The 15,729-nt window shown below is 42.4% G+C and overlaps 1 protein-coding gene across 1 annotated transcript in view; it reads right to left on the reverse strand.

Moving 5' to 3' along the window:
• Positions 1-15,729, reverse strand: part of RALGPS2 (Ral GEF with PH domain and SH3 binding motif 2) — a 281,112-nt gene that overhangs the window by 172,535 nt on the left and 92,848 nt on the right. The window contains exons 4-5 of the mRNA XM_040360339.1: positions 4,308-4,457; positions 1,389-1,496 (exon numbers count right to left, since the gene is read on the reverse strand). Coding sequence (XP_040216273.1) covers positions 1,389-1,496; positions 4,308-4,364 — 165 coding nt within the window. The 5' untranslated portion in view covers positions 4,365-4,457. The remainder of the gene's footprint in view (positions 1-1,388; positions 1,497-4,307; positions 4,458-15,729) is intronic.

Here is a 15,729-nt window from a genome sequence, read left to right on the forward strand (position 1 = left end):
AAAATAGGTAGAAGAATACGTATCGGCCTAAACTGAGGAAAAAAAAAAATTATATATGTTTTTGGGGGATATTTATTATAACAAAAAGTAAAAAATATTGCATTTTTTTCAAAATTGTCGCTCTATTTTTGTTTATAGCGCAAAAAATAAAAACCGCAGATGTGATCAAATACCACCAAAAGAAAGCTCTATTTGTGGGGAAAAAAGGACGCCAATTTTGTTTGGGAGCCACGTCGCACGACCGCGCAATTGTCTGTTAAAGCGACGCAGTCCCGAACTGTAAAAACACCTTGGGTCTTTAGGCTGCATATTGGTCCGGGGCTTAAGTGGTTAAATATGCCATGGCTGTGAACATGGACAGACTTCAATTGTTCATCTCCTTTATATGATGGATAGGGCTTTTAGCAGTTTAAAGAGGAAAGGTAGGATTGTTTCTCACAGGAAATGATAAAAACACACCTTTTTGTCAGGATCAGCAGGTATTTTCTGTACTGATTATACAGTAATTTTATCTTAAAGGAAAATTAATGCAACTACTAATTCAAGAGAATAGTAAGCTGCAAAAAAAAAACTTTTTTGGGGTTTAGTGGAAACTTTGTTAGGTTTGTATTAAATCTCCCCAAAGTGAGGTAAAATCCCACCTTGGACAGTTGTCCCCAAACCCAGTGATCACATTTGGGAATTTCTTGGTTTTGTTCTACAGGTCACTGTCAAATTCCCTGTTACAGAGGGGTGCAATGCCAGCTATACAAACCCAAAAGAGGTTGCGACACTTTCCCACTATTAAAATAAAGTCCAAATGAATGGTCTAAAACGCAATACACATTAGGGTGTAATTTAGTGTGCATTAAACACATCACAATAAACATTAGTAGAAATGAACCATAAACAACTGGCTTAGAAATTAAATGTACAATCCCCAAAATGCTCAAATTTACAGCAAAGAACATTGAAATTGGTCCTTGGTAAGAATACTTTAAGTTAAGGTATTCAAAATAGCATATTCAGTGGATCATGTTTATGAAGTAAATTCTAAAGTGACATGAAAAAAAAGATAGGATGCATGGAATGTGGCGTGGCGCCAGCTAACATTTCAAGTTACAGTTAGTTCATTTTAAAATGGTATCAGTTTCAATAAGAAATAGAGACCCCAGGCAAAAGTAGCCTAAAACAGTCTAAACCAATTACCAAACAAACTCGCATATTTAAAGTGCAGCACATAAATCTTCACCTACTCCCAGGCAGGTGGGAGCGTAATGGATTTCAGATTAATACAGTAGCTGCAGCACGGAAGGCGTGTTGTCCATTTATTTTCTAGAATACTAAATAAATCACATTTACCAGGAGGGAAGACAGGTTATAACAATGTCAAACTAAACAGCACTTACAGCATATTCCTCTGGAGTGACCATGAGGACGTCAAACACGACAGCATCAAAGCTTTTCTTTAGAGCAGCAGAGTCTTTATCACTCAGGGATTCTGAGCTGCTGCTTTTCTGTCAAAGAAAAAGCATATTAGTCAGCACAGTCTCAATAAGACAACACAGATGGAGCTTAAGCCTATAGGAAATCCACAAGAAACATCGTCGATATGGTAAAGAATCAGCAAAACAAATTATGCTAATCCCACCATCCCCCATCAACTATTCTATATTGTAGAAAAGTACATTTAAAAAGGCAAAGTACGGTGTTTTCGGGGAACACGTTGAGTTATTGCAGTTTACCTTAAAATAAACCTGTGGACAGACTTCATACATTAAAGGATACGTTAACCTTTGGGAACAGGTTACACCCATTTTTAGGGTGAAACATAACAGTTCCCACTGCTGCAGCTTCTCCCCGAATTCCCTTCTAATTGTGACAGCAGGCCGGGGATCTTCTCCTCGCACCCACTGTCACAATTTGAAAGGAACATGGCTCCGCCCACACGGCCACATTATTCATTCACAGAGTTCTTTGAATGAATGAGCTACAAGTACAACTACCAGAGTCAGTGGCGGTGCGTCCATAGAGGGCGCCGGAGCGCCGCAGCCTCTCGCTCCCACACCGCCACTGAATACACTACACAGATTCATGCATTGCATGAATCTGTGTATTGTTGCTGCCGCCCACTATTCAGATAGACAGCCCCCCGGTGGGCACGGGCCATCTGAATAACGGCAGCCGCTTAGCTTTGGAAGTGCCTATCAGAGCCAACGGCTCTGATAGGCTTTCTGATTACAGCACTCAGGCTGTAATCGGCTTTCAAATAGTTATCCAGGGGACGCACAGGGGGTGCGTTCCTTGGATAAGACTGACAGGCGTCTCAGCCAATCAGGTTCACCGGTTCTAGTTACCGGTAACCTGATTGGCTGAAGTGTCATCGAGGGCGGGAGAAGACAGAGGGACCGTGGAAGGAGGATGGCTGACCCCAGAAAAGCAAGTGCCGGGTGGGGGGGGGGGGGCAGCATTTTACAGGGCACAGTGTGGCTGCATTTGTTGGGCACAGTGTGGCTGCATTTGATGGGCACAGTGTGGCTGCATTTGATGGGCACAGTGTGGCTGCATTTGATGGGCACAGTGTGGCTGCATTTGATGGGCACAGTGTGGCTGCATTTGATGGGCACAGTGTGGCTGCATTTGATGGGCACAGTGTGGCTGCATTTGATGGGCACAGTGTGGCTGCATTTGATGGGCACAGTGTGGCTGCAAATGTTTTTTTGTTTTTTTCCCCCCATTTGTTTGCGCCACCCCCCAAAAATTTTGAGCACCAGCCGCCACTGACCAGAGTGCTGGTGAGCGCTACACAGTCTGCATGAGCCCTAGATTGGTGATGTCTGGATCAAGATCAGGTTTGCAATCTCCTTGCCCCTACTGGAATTGAGAATCTGGCAATAACCTGCAGAGAGCTGAACAGTAACGAAACACATTCATACACTGGCAAAAGAATGAGGCTCTTCCTCAGTAGGATGAGTTCTATAGGGGAACTTCCAGTATTTTTTATGCCAGTGTCCACTCACTTATACGTGGAGCATACCAAAGTAGTTCTGATTTATAACCTGCATTGTGTCCCATTTTGTGCCTTAGTGGGATCCATGCCTCTTTACTTAACAATGGCTAAGATAGGATTTAAGCCATAAAAAGGAGCTCAGTGTTTGTAACGATTTGGGCGATTTCTTGATTAAAGCCCTGTACAGGCTGATTGGCAGCCGACAATCAGCCGGTTTAATATAAACCAGCTGACATTCGGCCCATGTGCATGTCAACCGTTTAAACAGAAGAAGTCAGACAAACATGCTGGATCATCCCCTCCCTTTCCTGACCAGTCAGGCTGTAAGCTCAGATAAGGGTATAGAATTTGGGGGCACACACCGTTTTTTTCCTGATTTTTTAATTGTCGGAATTTTTTTTTTTTTTTTTTTTACTTTCAGCTGTCAGCGGGGAATCAACACACTGTCTTCCCTGTTCTTCACTGTGGCAGTGTCATTGATCGTCTGTTCCCCGATATAGGGAAAGACGATCAATGACGTCACACGTCCAGCCCCGCCCCCCTACAGTTAGAAACACATATGAGGTCACACTTAACCCCTACAGTGCCCCCTAGTGGTCAACTACTAAACTGCACTTGTCATTTTCACAGTAAACAATGCATTTTTATAGCTCTTGTTGCTGTGAAAATGACAATGGTCCCAAAAATGTGCCAAAATTGTCCGATGTGTCCGCCATAATGTCGCACTCACGAAAAAAAAAAAAACGCTGATCACCGCCATTAGTAGTAAAAAAAATAAATTAATAAAAATGCCATAAAACTATCCCCTATTTTGTAAACTCTATACATTTTGCGCAAACCAATCGATAAACGCTTATTGCGATTTTTACCAAAAATATGTAAAAGAATACACATCGGCCTAAACGGAGGGGAAAAAAAGTTTTTTTATATATTTTTGGGGAATATTATATTATAGCAAAAAGTAAAAAATAGATTTTTTTTTCAAAATTGTCGCTCTATTTTTGTTTATAGCGCAAAAAATAAAAACCGCAGAGATGATCAAATACCACCAAAAGAAAGCTCTATTTGTGGGAAAAAAAAGTACGCAAATTTTGTTTGGGAGTCACGTCGCACGACCGCGCAATTGTCAGTTAAAGCGACGTAGTGCCGAATCGCAAAAAGGGGCAAGGTCCTTAACCTGCATAATGGTCCAGGTCTTAAGTGGTTAATACTGGGTTTTTAAAGTGTCAACATTCTGTTCAGATCAGAAATGTATCCATTAGGATACCTTTTTCTTAACTGTGGTTAGAAATCATTGACATTAAATTATGCCGTTTACCTCGGAAACATTAGCAGTGAGAGCAGCATTGCTCGACTGTCCGTTCATTAGGTCCATTCTTCCAGCACCATTAGTGCTTGCTCCCTCCTCAAAGTGAGCGTGGATGGTTAATCATCTCATCTCCACGGACGTAGGAGCATCATTATCATCCTGCAAAAAAAAGAAAAGATCAGTTAACACTCATTTATCACTTTAGACTAAAGCAGTATGAAGTACAATAGTTCTAGCAGTTTAGAACACTCCTTTTATTCAATTTCCTGTGCCACGTGTTCTGAATACATAAACAACCCTGTAGGCCAGGGGTCTTCAAACTTTATAAACAGGGTGCCAGTTCACTTCAGACTGTTGGGGGGCCGGACTATAGTATGAAAAAAATATGAACAAATTCCTATGCACACATATGACTTTTTTTTTAATTTTGCACTACAAAACAGGAAAAAAACTAAATATTTAAACAAACTACTAGTATTTCACGGAATCGCGCCCCCCCCCCAAAAAGAGCCCCTGTCACAGACTACTCTCCATCACAGAATCCCCCCCCCCTTACAAAGCCCCCAACAAATAACACACCCCCTCCCCCCATCACAGAGCCCTCCAGCGGTATTACATTGCCCCTTCTATAACATCGCAGCACCGCCCCTCCCCTATGTTACCTTAATCACACAAGATACAAAGCATGACAGGTCCTGGACAAAGGGCAGGACTTTTCAAGTGAATAGCAGGTGATTGATTGCTGGGACCGCCCTGCTGCCTAGTAACCAATCACACGCTTACCTCAAAAGGTCCCGCCCTTTGTCTGGAATTGTCATGTTATTCATCTTGTGTGATAGCAGAGGGTCGAGTGCTGCGATGTTAAAGGGGCAGTTATACACAGCTGTTATGTGCAATGATTTTGCACAGAGTGGCCCTAAATCACCTCGACACTTTTGGATCCTCCTCTTCTTGGTGCACCACTATAGGAAGCAGCTTCCTATGGTTGCACCTGCGGGCTCGCTCCACAGCCAGATTGTGTGTGTCTATTGACACACAGTGTGTCTCGGCCACGCCCCCACCGCACAGGATTTGATTGACAGCATTATCTATGCATTAAAATAGAAAAATGCCCCATTCGTTACATTGCTCCCCTCATCTCCCCAAATACTTGAGTCCTTTCTCAATCCAGCGCTGCTCTCCTTTCCTCACAGGCCTCAGTGAGAGTAGCTGGAGCCATTGGGGGGTATTGGGCTGCCAGAACCAGGAAGAAGCCACAATCTCAGGAAGATAGCGGCATAGGACTTTGTGTAGGAAAGCAGTGTTGGAGAAATTTTGAATTTGCTGGGCTTGCAAGTATATTAAGTATATAAAGCACCAAAAGGTAAATGAGAAAGACCATTTTTTTTTTTATTGAAAGGGTAAAGTTGTCTCTTAAAGTGTATGTACTTCTAAATGAACCCCTTTTTTTCCAGCCCACCCAGTTTCCTTAACAGTTAAAAAAAAACTGCTTTAATTCAGTATTGTATATAGAAGTAATACACAACTCTAGGTTTAAAAAAAAAAAAAAACACACACAATACACACACACACACACACACACACACACACACACACACACCTCTATCCACCCTATTTTTTTTTTTTTTTTTAAACAAAATTCTCTATACATAATATACATAATTTTTTCTGCAGGCTTCTCTAACCCAGTGGTTCTCAACTACCAGTTGAAGCAGAGCAGTAGAACTATTACTGCAGGAGTAAAGTTTCCTACTTTCTCTCCCTGGTCATGTGACCCATCACATGGTGAGGAAGCCAAGGGCGCATGTACTGAGAGCAAGTTGGGACAAATATTAAATAACAGAAAAAAAGTGCATTAAACTTTTAAAAAGCTTGCAGGACAAAGGTGCTAAAAGCAGTGGTTACAAGTACAAGACCATTTAAAATGTCCAACATGTACATGCTTATATGTTTACTGTCTCTTTAAAAAAAATGTATACAAACCATTTTAGAAAGTTATTTATCAAATATAAAAATATGCTTGGTGTTCCTTTAAACAATGCAGGAACATACGCAACTACATGCAAAATCTAACTTAATAAGCTTGACAATTTAAAGAATATAGTAACAATAATATAGGTAAATAACCATCACAAGGTCTCACACAGTTATGAAAGCTTTACCATAGTCCCGCAGATGGAATAAAGAGGGTGGGAAGTTTTCAAGCTAGCAGCACCACCTGGTGGTAACAGACGGTTTTTCCTTATATATAAGCCAAACACACACGTGCAAGAGATAAAACAAGGCAAAGAACCAGAGATGATATAGAGTCTGACCTCTGGAATCTAAACCCGTTTTGTATGGAATATAAAAATTAGAGACCAGAAGTTAACAAATGTATAAATCTGCTTGCCCAAACAGGTTTGTAGAAATCAACACCTATAATCCTGTGCAACACTTTCCAGCATGCGACTTGTATTTTTTTTTTAATTAACCACTTGCTTACTGGCCACATATACCCCCCTCCTGCCCATGTGAAATTTCAGCTTCCGGCACTGCGTCGATTTAACTGACAATTGCGCAGTCGTGCGACGTGGCTCCCAAACAAAATTTACGTCCTTTTTTCCCCCACAAGTAGAGCTTTCTTTTGGTGGTATTTGATCACCTCTGCGTAAAAATCGTACATTTTGAAAAAAAATATATATTTTTTACTCGTTGCTATAATAAATAGCCCAATTGTTTCTTGTTTTTTTTCTCAGTCTAGGCCGATAGGTATTCTTCTACATATTTTTGGTTAAAAAAAAAAAAAAATCGCAATAAGCGAATGGTTTGCGCAAAAAAGTTATAGTGCCTACAAAATAGGGGACAGAATTATTTTTTTTTTTTTTTTTTTTTTTACTAGTAATGGCGGCGATCTGCGATTTTTATCGGCACTGCGACATTACGGCGGACACATCGGACACTTTTTTGGCACCATTCACATTTATACTGCGATCAGTGCTATAAATATGCACCGATTACTGTATAAATGTGACTGCCATTGAAGGGGTTAACACTAGGGGGTGAGGAAGGGGTTAACACTAGGGGGTGAGGAAGGGGTCTGACTGGGGGAGGTGACCGATCTGTGTCCCTATGTACAAGGGACACAGATCGGTCTCCTCTCTCCCTAACACGTGGATCTGTGTGTTTACACACACAGATCCACATCCTTGTCTCTGTAACCGCCGATCGCAGGTGCCTGGCGGACAGCGCGGCTGCCAGGCACGCGCATAGGCATCTCAGTGATGTGGCGGGCGTGTCGCCGTCTCTCGCGCACCCCCCAGTGGCTGGAGGCCGTATATAGACGGCCTCCCGGCAATTAAGATCCACACTGCGGCCGTATAAAGTCATACAGCCGTCAGGAAGTGGTTAAGAAGCCCAGATATTTTTGACACCATCAAATTTTAATGAAAAATACACTAAAATTTATTTTACCATGTACAAACACCATAATGTTTTTTTTTATGTTCCGTCAAGTAAACAGATGCCAAATATGTGAGGCTGCAAAATTGCATCAAACTACAATGCTCAAAAATGCATAAAGATGTTTGTGAACTGTTAGGCTAGTATTTTTGCCCTCTTGACGTAGAGGGGAAAGGCCTAGATCCGGTTAGATTTTCATTGCCGTCTGTCTCTTACTTCTTACGCAGGTGACAAAATAAGTGAGGGGAAATCTTAAAGACCAGCATTTAAAATCTGTTGGAGGTTCTAAACCTTTTCTTAGTCCATAAAAATAAAAAGTTAGAGTTGGGCTTTACATTATCAGAACTGTGCAGTCCTATGTTTGAATGATGAAAATATCTCCTAAACTGCGCAAGTTTAAGAGATATTTACAGTACCTACAGGTAAGCCTTACTAAATACATAGCATCATAACTATTTTTGCATCCAGGTGGTTTATACCTTTTTTTATTTTTCAGGACAAATTGGACTTTCATTTGGCGGCAAATGGTAATTATATATTTTTTGTAAAATTAGCTGTACATTTCTTGCTACTACCAAAACCTCCCAACGATCGCAGTGATACCACATATGTGTATATTAGTTGTAGTAATCAATAGTGCGCATTTTGCTTTTTTTTTTTTTTTTTTTAAGCCTACCTACAACACACTGATACAAAAAAATAAAAATAAAAAATGAGCCTGACATTTGACCCAAAAACTAACCCCGACCACTGACCTAGATCAAACCTGGATCTAGTTTTTTTTTTCTATCTGTACATGGACAGAGTGTGATACAATGCATCTCTCTCTCTTCCATTCACAGACACAGAAAACACAGGGGCGGGCTTCACAGTGACTGATAACCGTGATAGCCAATCTGATTATCATCCCAGCACAAAAGGGAGATACGCCAATATGCGGCCCCATGGAAAAAAGTCCAGTTCAGTCGGACCACATATTTGCATACATCGTTATGAAGAGTTAAAGGAGAGGAATGGTCAAAGCTTTTTTGGACATACTTCTATGGACCACATGAGTGTGGGTAGTTCACTAAAGCCTGATGTGAGCCGACGTCACTCAGCCAGTCCAGGCTCGGGAAAGATACTGGCCATATAGTCAGTATTCACCCAGATGTCTGGACCAGCACCTGGCTCAGCCTCTCAGCAATCCGTTGAGTCAGTCCCTCCCACCCCCTCCACAGAAAAACTCCAGTGAGCACTGGAGATGAAAGCAGAGACAGTAAACTCTCCGCTCAGAGCGGGAGAAATGAGCGATCAGCAATGTTTAACCCTTTCATGCCTATGCATGACATTTGGTGTTTACAAGTTAAAATCCATATTTTTGGCTAGAAAATTACTTAGAACCCCCAAACATTATATATATATTTTTAGCAGAGAATCTAGAGAATAAAATGGCGATTGTTGCAATATTTTATGTCATACGGTATTTGTGCGGCGGTGTTTTAAACACAACTTTTTGGGAAAAATTTACTTTCATGAATTTTAAAAAAATGAAAAAGTAAAATTAGCCCAATTTTTTTGCATAATGTGAAAGATGATGTTATGCCGAGTAAATAGATACCAAGCATGACACGCTTTATAATTGCACGCACTCGTGGAATGGCGACAAACTACGGTAACTAAAAATCTCCATAGGCGACGCTTTAAACTTTTTTTACGGTTACCAGGTTAGAGTTACAGAGTAGGCCTAGTGCTATAATTATTGCTCTCGCTCTTACGATCGCGGCGATACCTCACATGTGTTATTTGAACACCGTTTTCATATGCGGGCGCGACTTCCGTATGCGCTTTCTTTGCTGCGCAAGCTCGCGGGGAGGGGGGCGCTTTAAAAAAAAATTTTTTTGTTTTCTTATTTATTTTTTCTAATATTAAATTTTTTTTTTATTTTTTTTTTACATTTTGATCACTTTTATTGCTGTCACAAGGAATGTAAACATCCCTTGTGACAGCAATAGGTGGTGACAGTTACTCTTTATGGAGGGATCGGGGGTCTAAAAGACCCCCGAGCCCTCCTTTGCACTTCAAAGTATTCAGATCGCCGAAAACGGCGATTCTGAATACTGTGTACTTTTTTAAATCCGGCGCCATTGGCATCTGAGAAACCCGGAAATGACGTCATGACGCCGCTTCCGTGGTTTCAATGCGGACACTGAATCAAAGCTGTTTACGGCTTTGTTTCAGAGCTCGCCGAGACGCTGGAGGCGCCGGATCGTGGATCGGGTCTCCCGGTGGGACGGGAGGCCCGGTCAGAGCGGCGAGAGGCGGCGGGAGGGGGGGGATGTCCCCTCCCGCTCCTCCGGCATAACAACCGAGCGGCTTTTAGCCGCATCGGTTGTTATGTTTGGAAAGCCGATCGCCCGCTCTAAACAACGGTACCGGGATGATGCCTGCGGCTGCAGGCATCATCCCGGTATAACCCCTGAAAGCCGAGGACGCATATATGCGATCCGTCGGCGTGAAAGGGTTAATAGCGCAGTTCTCACCGCCGAGCCGATGCGGGACAGATGCAGCATTGATCAATGCTGCATCCACATAGGCGAGTATACCGGTTTGTTTTTTAAATCCCGAATGTCTCTTAACCACGGTCTGGGGGGAAAACACACACACACAGATTAGCTTAAAGGGTCACTAAAGGAAAAAAAAAATCTTGCTGAAATGACTGTTTACAGGGTAGAGAGACATAATGGTTAACTGATTTCTTTTAAAAATTATTACAAATAGATAAAAATCAATCATATAATGTACCTGCAGTTTAGTTTAGTTTTTGCCGTTTCCTGGTTCTCTGATGTACAGAAAGCCAATAGAGAGCAGCGATACTTTGTCTAAAACTCCTCAGCACCAATCCAGTTTCGTTTTACACACAGTAATCACACCTCCTTGATTAGTGACCACAGAGAGAAATCTCCCAGTACTGTGGTTATCAGGAAACAGGCAACCAGGAAGTGTCCAGAACAGAGGAATTACAGCAACATCAAAGCAAAAAAGAACAATGAGGACATGAAACCAGGACTGCAGTAAGGTAAAGGAAGCTATTTAGCTAACAAAAAAAAAAAATCCTTTAGTGACCCTTTAAGGTTTCATGTACACAGGACGTTGTTCAACCTCTCCTGAATGACTTAACTTGACAGCTAGAAACCGGCGTCTAAAAACGCCGTTTAGCCGTGTTTACATGCCACGTTTAGCCGCATACAAACACATTATGATTTTACTTTGTAGGGAAGAGCGAAACAATTTTTTTCCCCATGTATAGTTTACTTCCTCTTTTGACCTTTCCAAGGAAGCCCCGCCTCTAATAGTTGTTTATATCCGCACATGTCAATATGTAAATAATTTTCCAGCAGTTGTCTATACCAGTAGTCTCCAAACTGCGGTCCTTTGCTAGCCTTTATCCGGCCCTTGGGGCACTATCCCTCCCACTGATACAAGACACTAATCTGACACTGATAATGAAGCACCATTTCTCCCACTGACAACTAAGAGCACTATTCCTCCCTATGATACCAGCAATGGGGCACTATTCCTCCCCCTAATACCAGATGGTTACCAACAATGATGCCAGGAAAATTTCTACTCCCGCTAGCCAAAGTCCGGCCCTCCAAGAGTCTGAAGGACAATAAACCCGGCCCTTTGTTTAGAATGTTTGGAGACCCCTGGTCTATACTATGCACGTTTGTATATACATTCTGTTTATAAACATGCATAACATTTAATAAAATCTTTGTGGGGAGGGAAAATTATAGGCACCCTCCTCGATTAAAACTGATGGCTATACTGCATCACAAATAACGTGCTTTTAGTACATTTTTTTACTATAGATCAGGGGTGTCAAACTCAATTTCCTTGTGGGTCGCATCAGCATTATGATTTCCCTCAAAAGGGCCGGTTGTATCTGCAAGATTAGGTGTCCAGCGCATCCCCCCCCCTTACATTAGATGTCAAGAGCCACCCCACCATCAGAAGTTGAGTCCCCCACTCACCCTTACATCACAGTGCACCCCCTTTCCTTTGCTGCTGCTGGGAAGAAGCTGGATGCATTGCTTGAATGCAGAAAGTAAGGGTCTAGAGGAGGACCAGAGGAGGGCTGGAGCTCTCCTACAGCTACAGGAGAGATGCGAGGACCACGTGAAATGGCCTGCAGGGCTGGATTCGGCCCGCAGGCCTTGTGTTCGACACCTGTGCTATAGAGCAAAAGTACAAACAAACCTTAATTCTGAACAAAATAGTAATGGCCAATTTCATCACTTTTTTTGATACAGCATTTACAATGTGATAAGCAGATGTGCCCATTACCTGAAACGTATTCTGTATCAGAAATCACAACCTAAGATTTATAAGATACATATACAGTCAGTGAGGATCTTCTCGGTTGGAAACACATCTCATTTTACTAAGTAGACGGGATGGATTAGGTTTGTTTAGGTTTATGTCCACACTGCTCTCTCTCTCCCTTTCCAAACACTTGCCTGGCTCTCTGCAATCAGAATATTACAGCTGTACTGCTGGCAGGAGAGTTTAATCTCTGCAGCTGGAGGATTAGAGCGTGCACTGACCACCCACAACTACTGTGCACATACCCAGACCCACTGTACCTCACATACAATGTGGAGCATATTACACAGCTTCAACACAAGAAAAAAAACACACCACACAGTTCACCTATACCCACTAACACACAGCTCCTTTCTCTTTCTGCAACGTAGAGAGCATCCTGACTCTCCTGTAGTCTAAGGGAGAAGGCGAGCATGACACTCCACACCAGGGAGAAAGCCTCACATTACTGTGTGGAGTTACAGACAGAAGAACAGGAAGTGAGGATTTCTCAGAAGAAATAAGGACATTTAAAAGCAAAATTGAAGGATGAGGTAAGTGAAGGAGGACTGCACTAAGGTAAAGGAAGTTATTTAGGAAAAACAAATTGTACCTTTACAAACCCCTTTAAGGGAACAGGATCTGGATTATTTTTTGGGGGTTAACAAATGCTTTAAGCATAATGGTAAACAGAACATATAGAGAACGTCAATCTCCCTAACAAGGGCAAACCACACAAAAAAAAACTGACGGGCTCGATTACATCTCCACTATAGTTGTGCCTTTAGTTATACTTTAATGGGGTTGTAAATGTTTATTTTTTATTTTATAAATAGGTTCCTTTAAGCTAGTGCATTGTTGGTATAATTACCTTTTCCTTGGATTTCCCCCTCTACATTTTTTTTTCTTTGTTTTTTGTCTGAATTTCTTTCCTGTTCCTCCTCAGTAAGCTTGCCCCCATCATCCGAGTAGTTCTGGCTGGGGGTTAGTCAGCACGCTTACCCCCTCCCTTGGGACTACATCCCTGCGGGGAGATTCTGTGGGATAAAGTCTCAAGGGAGGGGGCGAGCACGCTGACCAACCCCCAGCCAGAACGGCTCGGATGATGGGAGCAAGCTTACTGAGGAGGAACCGGAAGTGAGAAATTCAGACACAGAAAAAAAACATTTAGAAGGAAAATCGAGGGACAAGGTGAACCAACAATGCACTAGCTTAAAGGAACCTATTTAGAAAATAAAAACGAACCTTTACAACCCCTTTAAAGTGTTGCTAAACGCACAACAGTAAAAATCAGTCTGTATATGCAGTAAAGCATGCTGGTTATACTCTGTGGAACCTAAGTGGTGTTTAAGGCTGTTTAATCCTGTCTTCTCTGATCCCCCCCTTCTTCCACAGTCGCCAATCCATCTCCTGATATAACAGAGCCCTTGGAGGCGGTCCGCACCTGCTCAGTTTAATGTGTATTACTAGAGAGTTTTATTTTTATTTTTATTTTTGGGAAGGTGCATGTGATCAGCACAGGGCCAACCAGCACTGTCCAAAGCCAGGGATCATGCAGCCTCATAGGACAGTCAGGAGAATGAAAACTCCTTCTACAAGCTTTAACCAGACACTGATAGAGGTCACAAGATTGCTATATGCTGATGAGAAATGGCATTTAGTGGTTTATATTTACTAAAATAATTGCATTTCAATGTTCTGTGTACTGTGGGAGACCAGATATAGTAAATACAGGGTCCTGGGTTTAGTAATACTTTAAGATAAACTTTCAGCCCTATTAGACAAGTCATTATATGATTTGTAGTAACTAATTGAAGCCCAACTGAACTTTCAATCATCCAAATACATACCCAGGAAAATGTGCAAATATCTTAGTTTGCCTCATTTAAAACGTAGCCACAGCCCGAGTAGAAAAGCCTGCCCCTTGCCATCATGTTGCAGAATGGGTTTGCTGCTCTCTGTGGGAAAGATGATCTATTTGCAGAATTTTTTTCATTCTGGCCTGCCCTAACCACCATTCTTGCCTAGGTGAGAATGACGTTTCCCTACTCCGGCAGCCACCTGGAATATTCCTGTGACATCACAGGAAGCTTCAGGAGAAGGGACACAGAGCGGGAAGTTGGCAAAGCTGTGCGCATCATCAGGAGTTGGCTGCCTGAACCTGGGAGAGGCAGCCAGCTCCTGAAGACCGAGGATGATCAAGGTGGCAGCGTGGGACCTGAGACACCTGAACAGTGCATGGCAACAGGACAATGATAGATTCACTGGGCAAAGGAGTATATGAATTGAGAACAATGCTGCAAAAAATGTAAGAGGGTTCAGAAAAATAAAATGGGGGTGTGAAGTTCTTTAAGAACCGGTTACAAAACATTAAAACATAGAAGCTAAGCAACACTTCCATCAACACACACAACAGACTTGGCCTACAATTGTTCAACACAGCCGGGAGGCACCACTTAGTGACGCCATAAGAAAAACATTTAGAAAAGGCAAAACACATGCCATCATTTAGATAGAGCCAATGAAGCCAACAGTGGATTTTGAATAAAATGCAGATAATGAAAGCTTAGACAGATCAGAATTCTGTGGAAGGTATTTTCCATTTTTTATTTTTTAATCTGGGCTTACTTCTGCAGAATCCTAAAAGAACCAAACAAATGAATTAGAATAAAAAAAAGGAATCATCAATCTAGGACACAAGGGAGCTTTAATCTTTACAGACAGACATGCTGATGTTTCAGGCTGCAAGTGGCCCCTCTACCAATTACTCTTCTTTATATAACAATAATTACATTGATTTTAGGGCTGTGGAAATTAAAGATTAATTCCTCTATTAATCGTTAATTTATTTGATCGCTTAAAATTTTTGATCGGTACTAGAGGTGCAACATATCGTAAATGATCAGAACGGGTCACCATATGCGGATCGGCACACCACGTGATCCAGAGCTCCGCTGCTGCCTCGGCCATAGGAAAGGCCGCAGCTTCGGCCTAGCTCCAGGAGTGGCGGCCATCTTGGTCCACCCTGCGGCAGCCTAGGTGAGCCTAGAGCGGCGCACTGACGTCATCACCCGGCCTCAACTGCTTGTGTTTGGCCAGCTTCTCTGGTAAGACTAAGCAAGCACTAATCTTCGATTACAGCGGGGGAGGCGCCTGTGGAGGAGATTACAGCGGGGGAGGCGCCTGTGGAGGAGATTACAGCAGGGGAGGCGCCTGTGGAGGAGATTACAGCAGGGGAGGCGCCTGTGGAGGAGATTACAGCGGGGGAGGCGCCTGTGGAGGAGATTACAGCGGGGGAGGCGCCTGTGGAGGAGATTACAGCGTCGACTATATATGGTGGTGATCTGAAAAATGTATGTGTGTTATAACTAATCGAAATTAGTCGATAAACAAAAAAAATTGATTAATCGAACACGAAAATTTTAATCAGTAACACCCCTAATTGAACCCCAAAAAATATTGCAGCTGACCAATCTGATGTGGTGGCTACATTTGTTTTTTTGTAACCCCCCCCCCCCCCCACACTTTCACCTGTTGATCTGGCCAGTAATGCATCTCCTGTATAAGAGCACCTTTGGGCAACGGCATTGTTAATCTGGGGGGGAGGGGGGGGTTTAACAGTACTAGCAGACCTATGCTGGAT

Source organism: Rana temporaria, chromosome 7 (genome assembly GCF_905171775.1).
Source record: "Rana temporaria chromosome 7, aRanTem1.1, whole genome shotgun sequence".
Classification (NCBI taxonomy): Eukaryota; Metazoa; Chordata; class Amphibia; order Anura; family Ranidae; genus Rana; species Rana temporaria.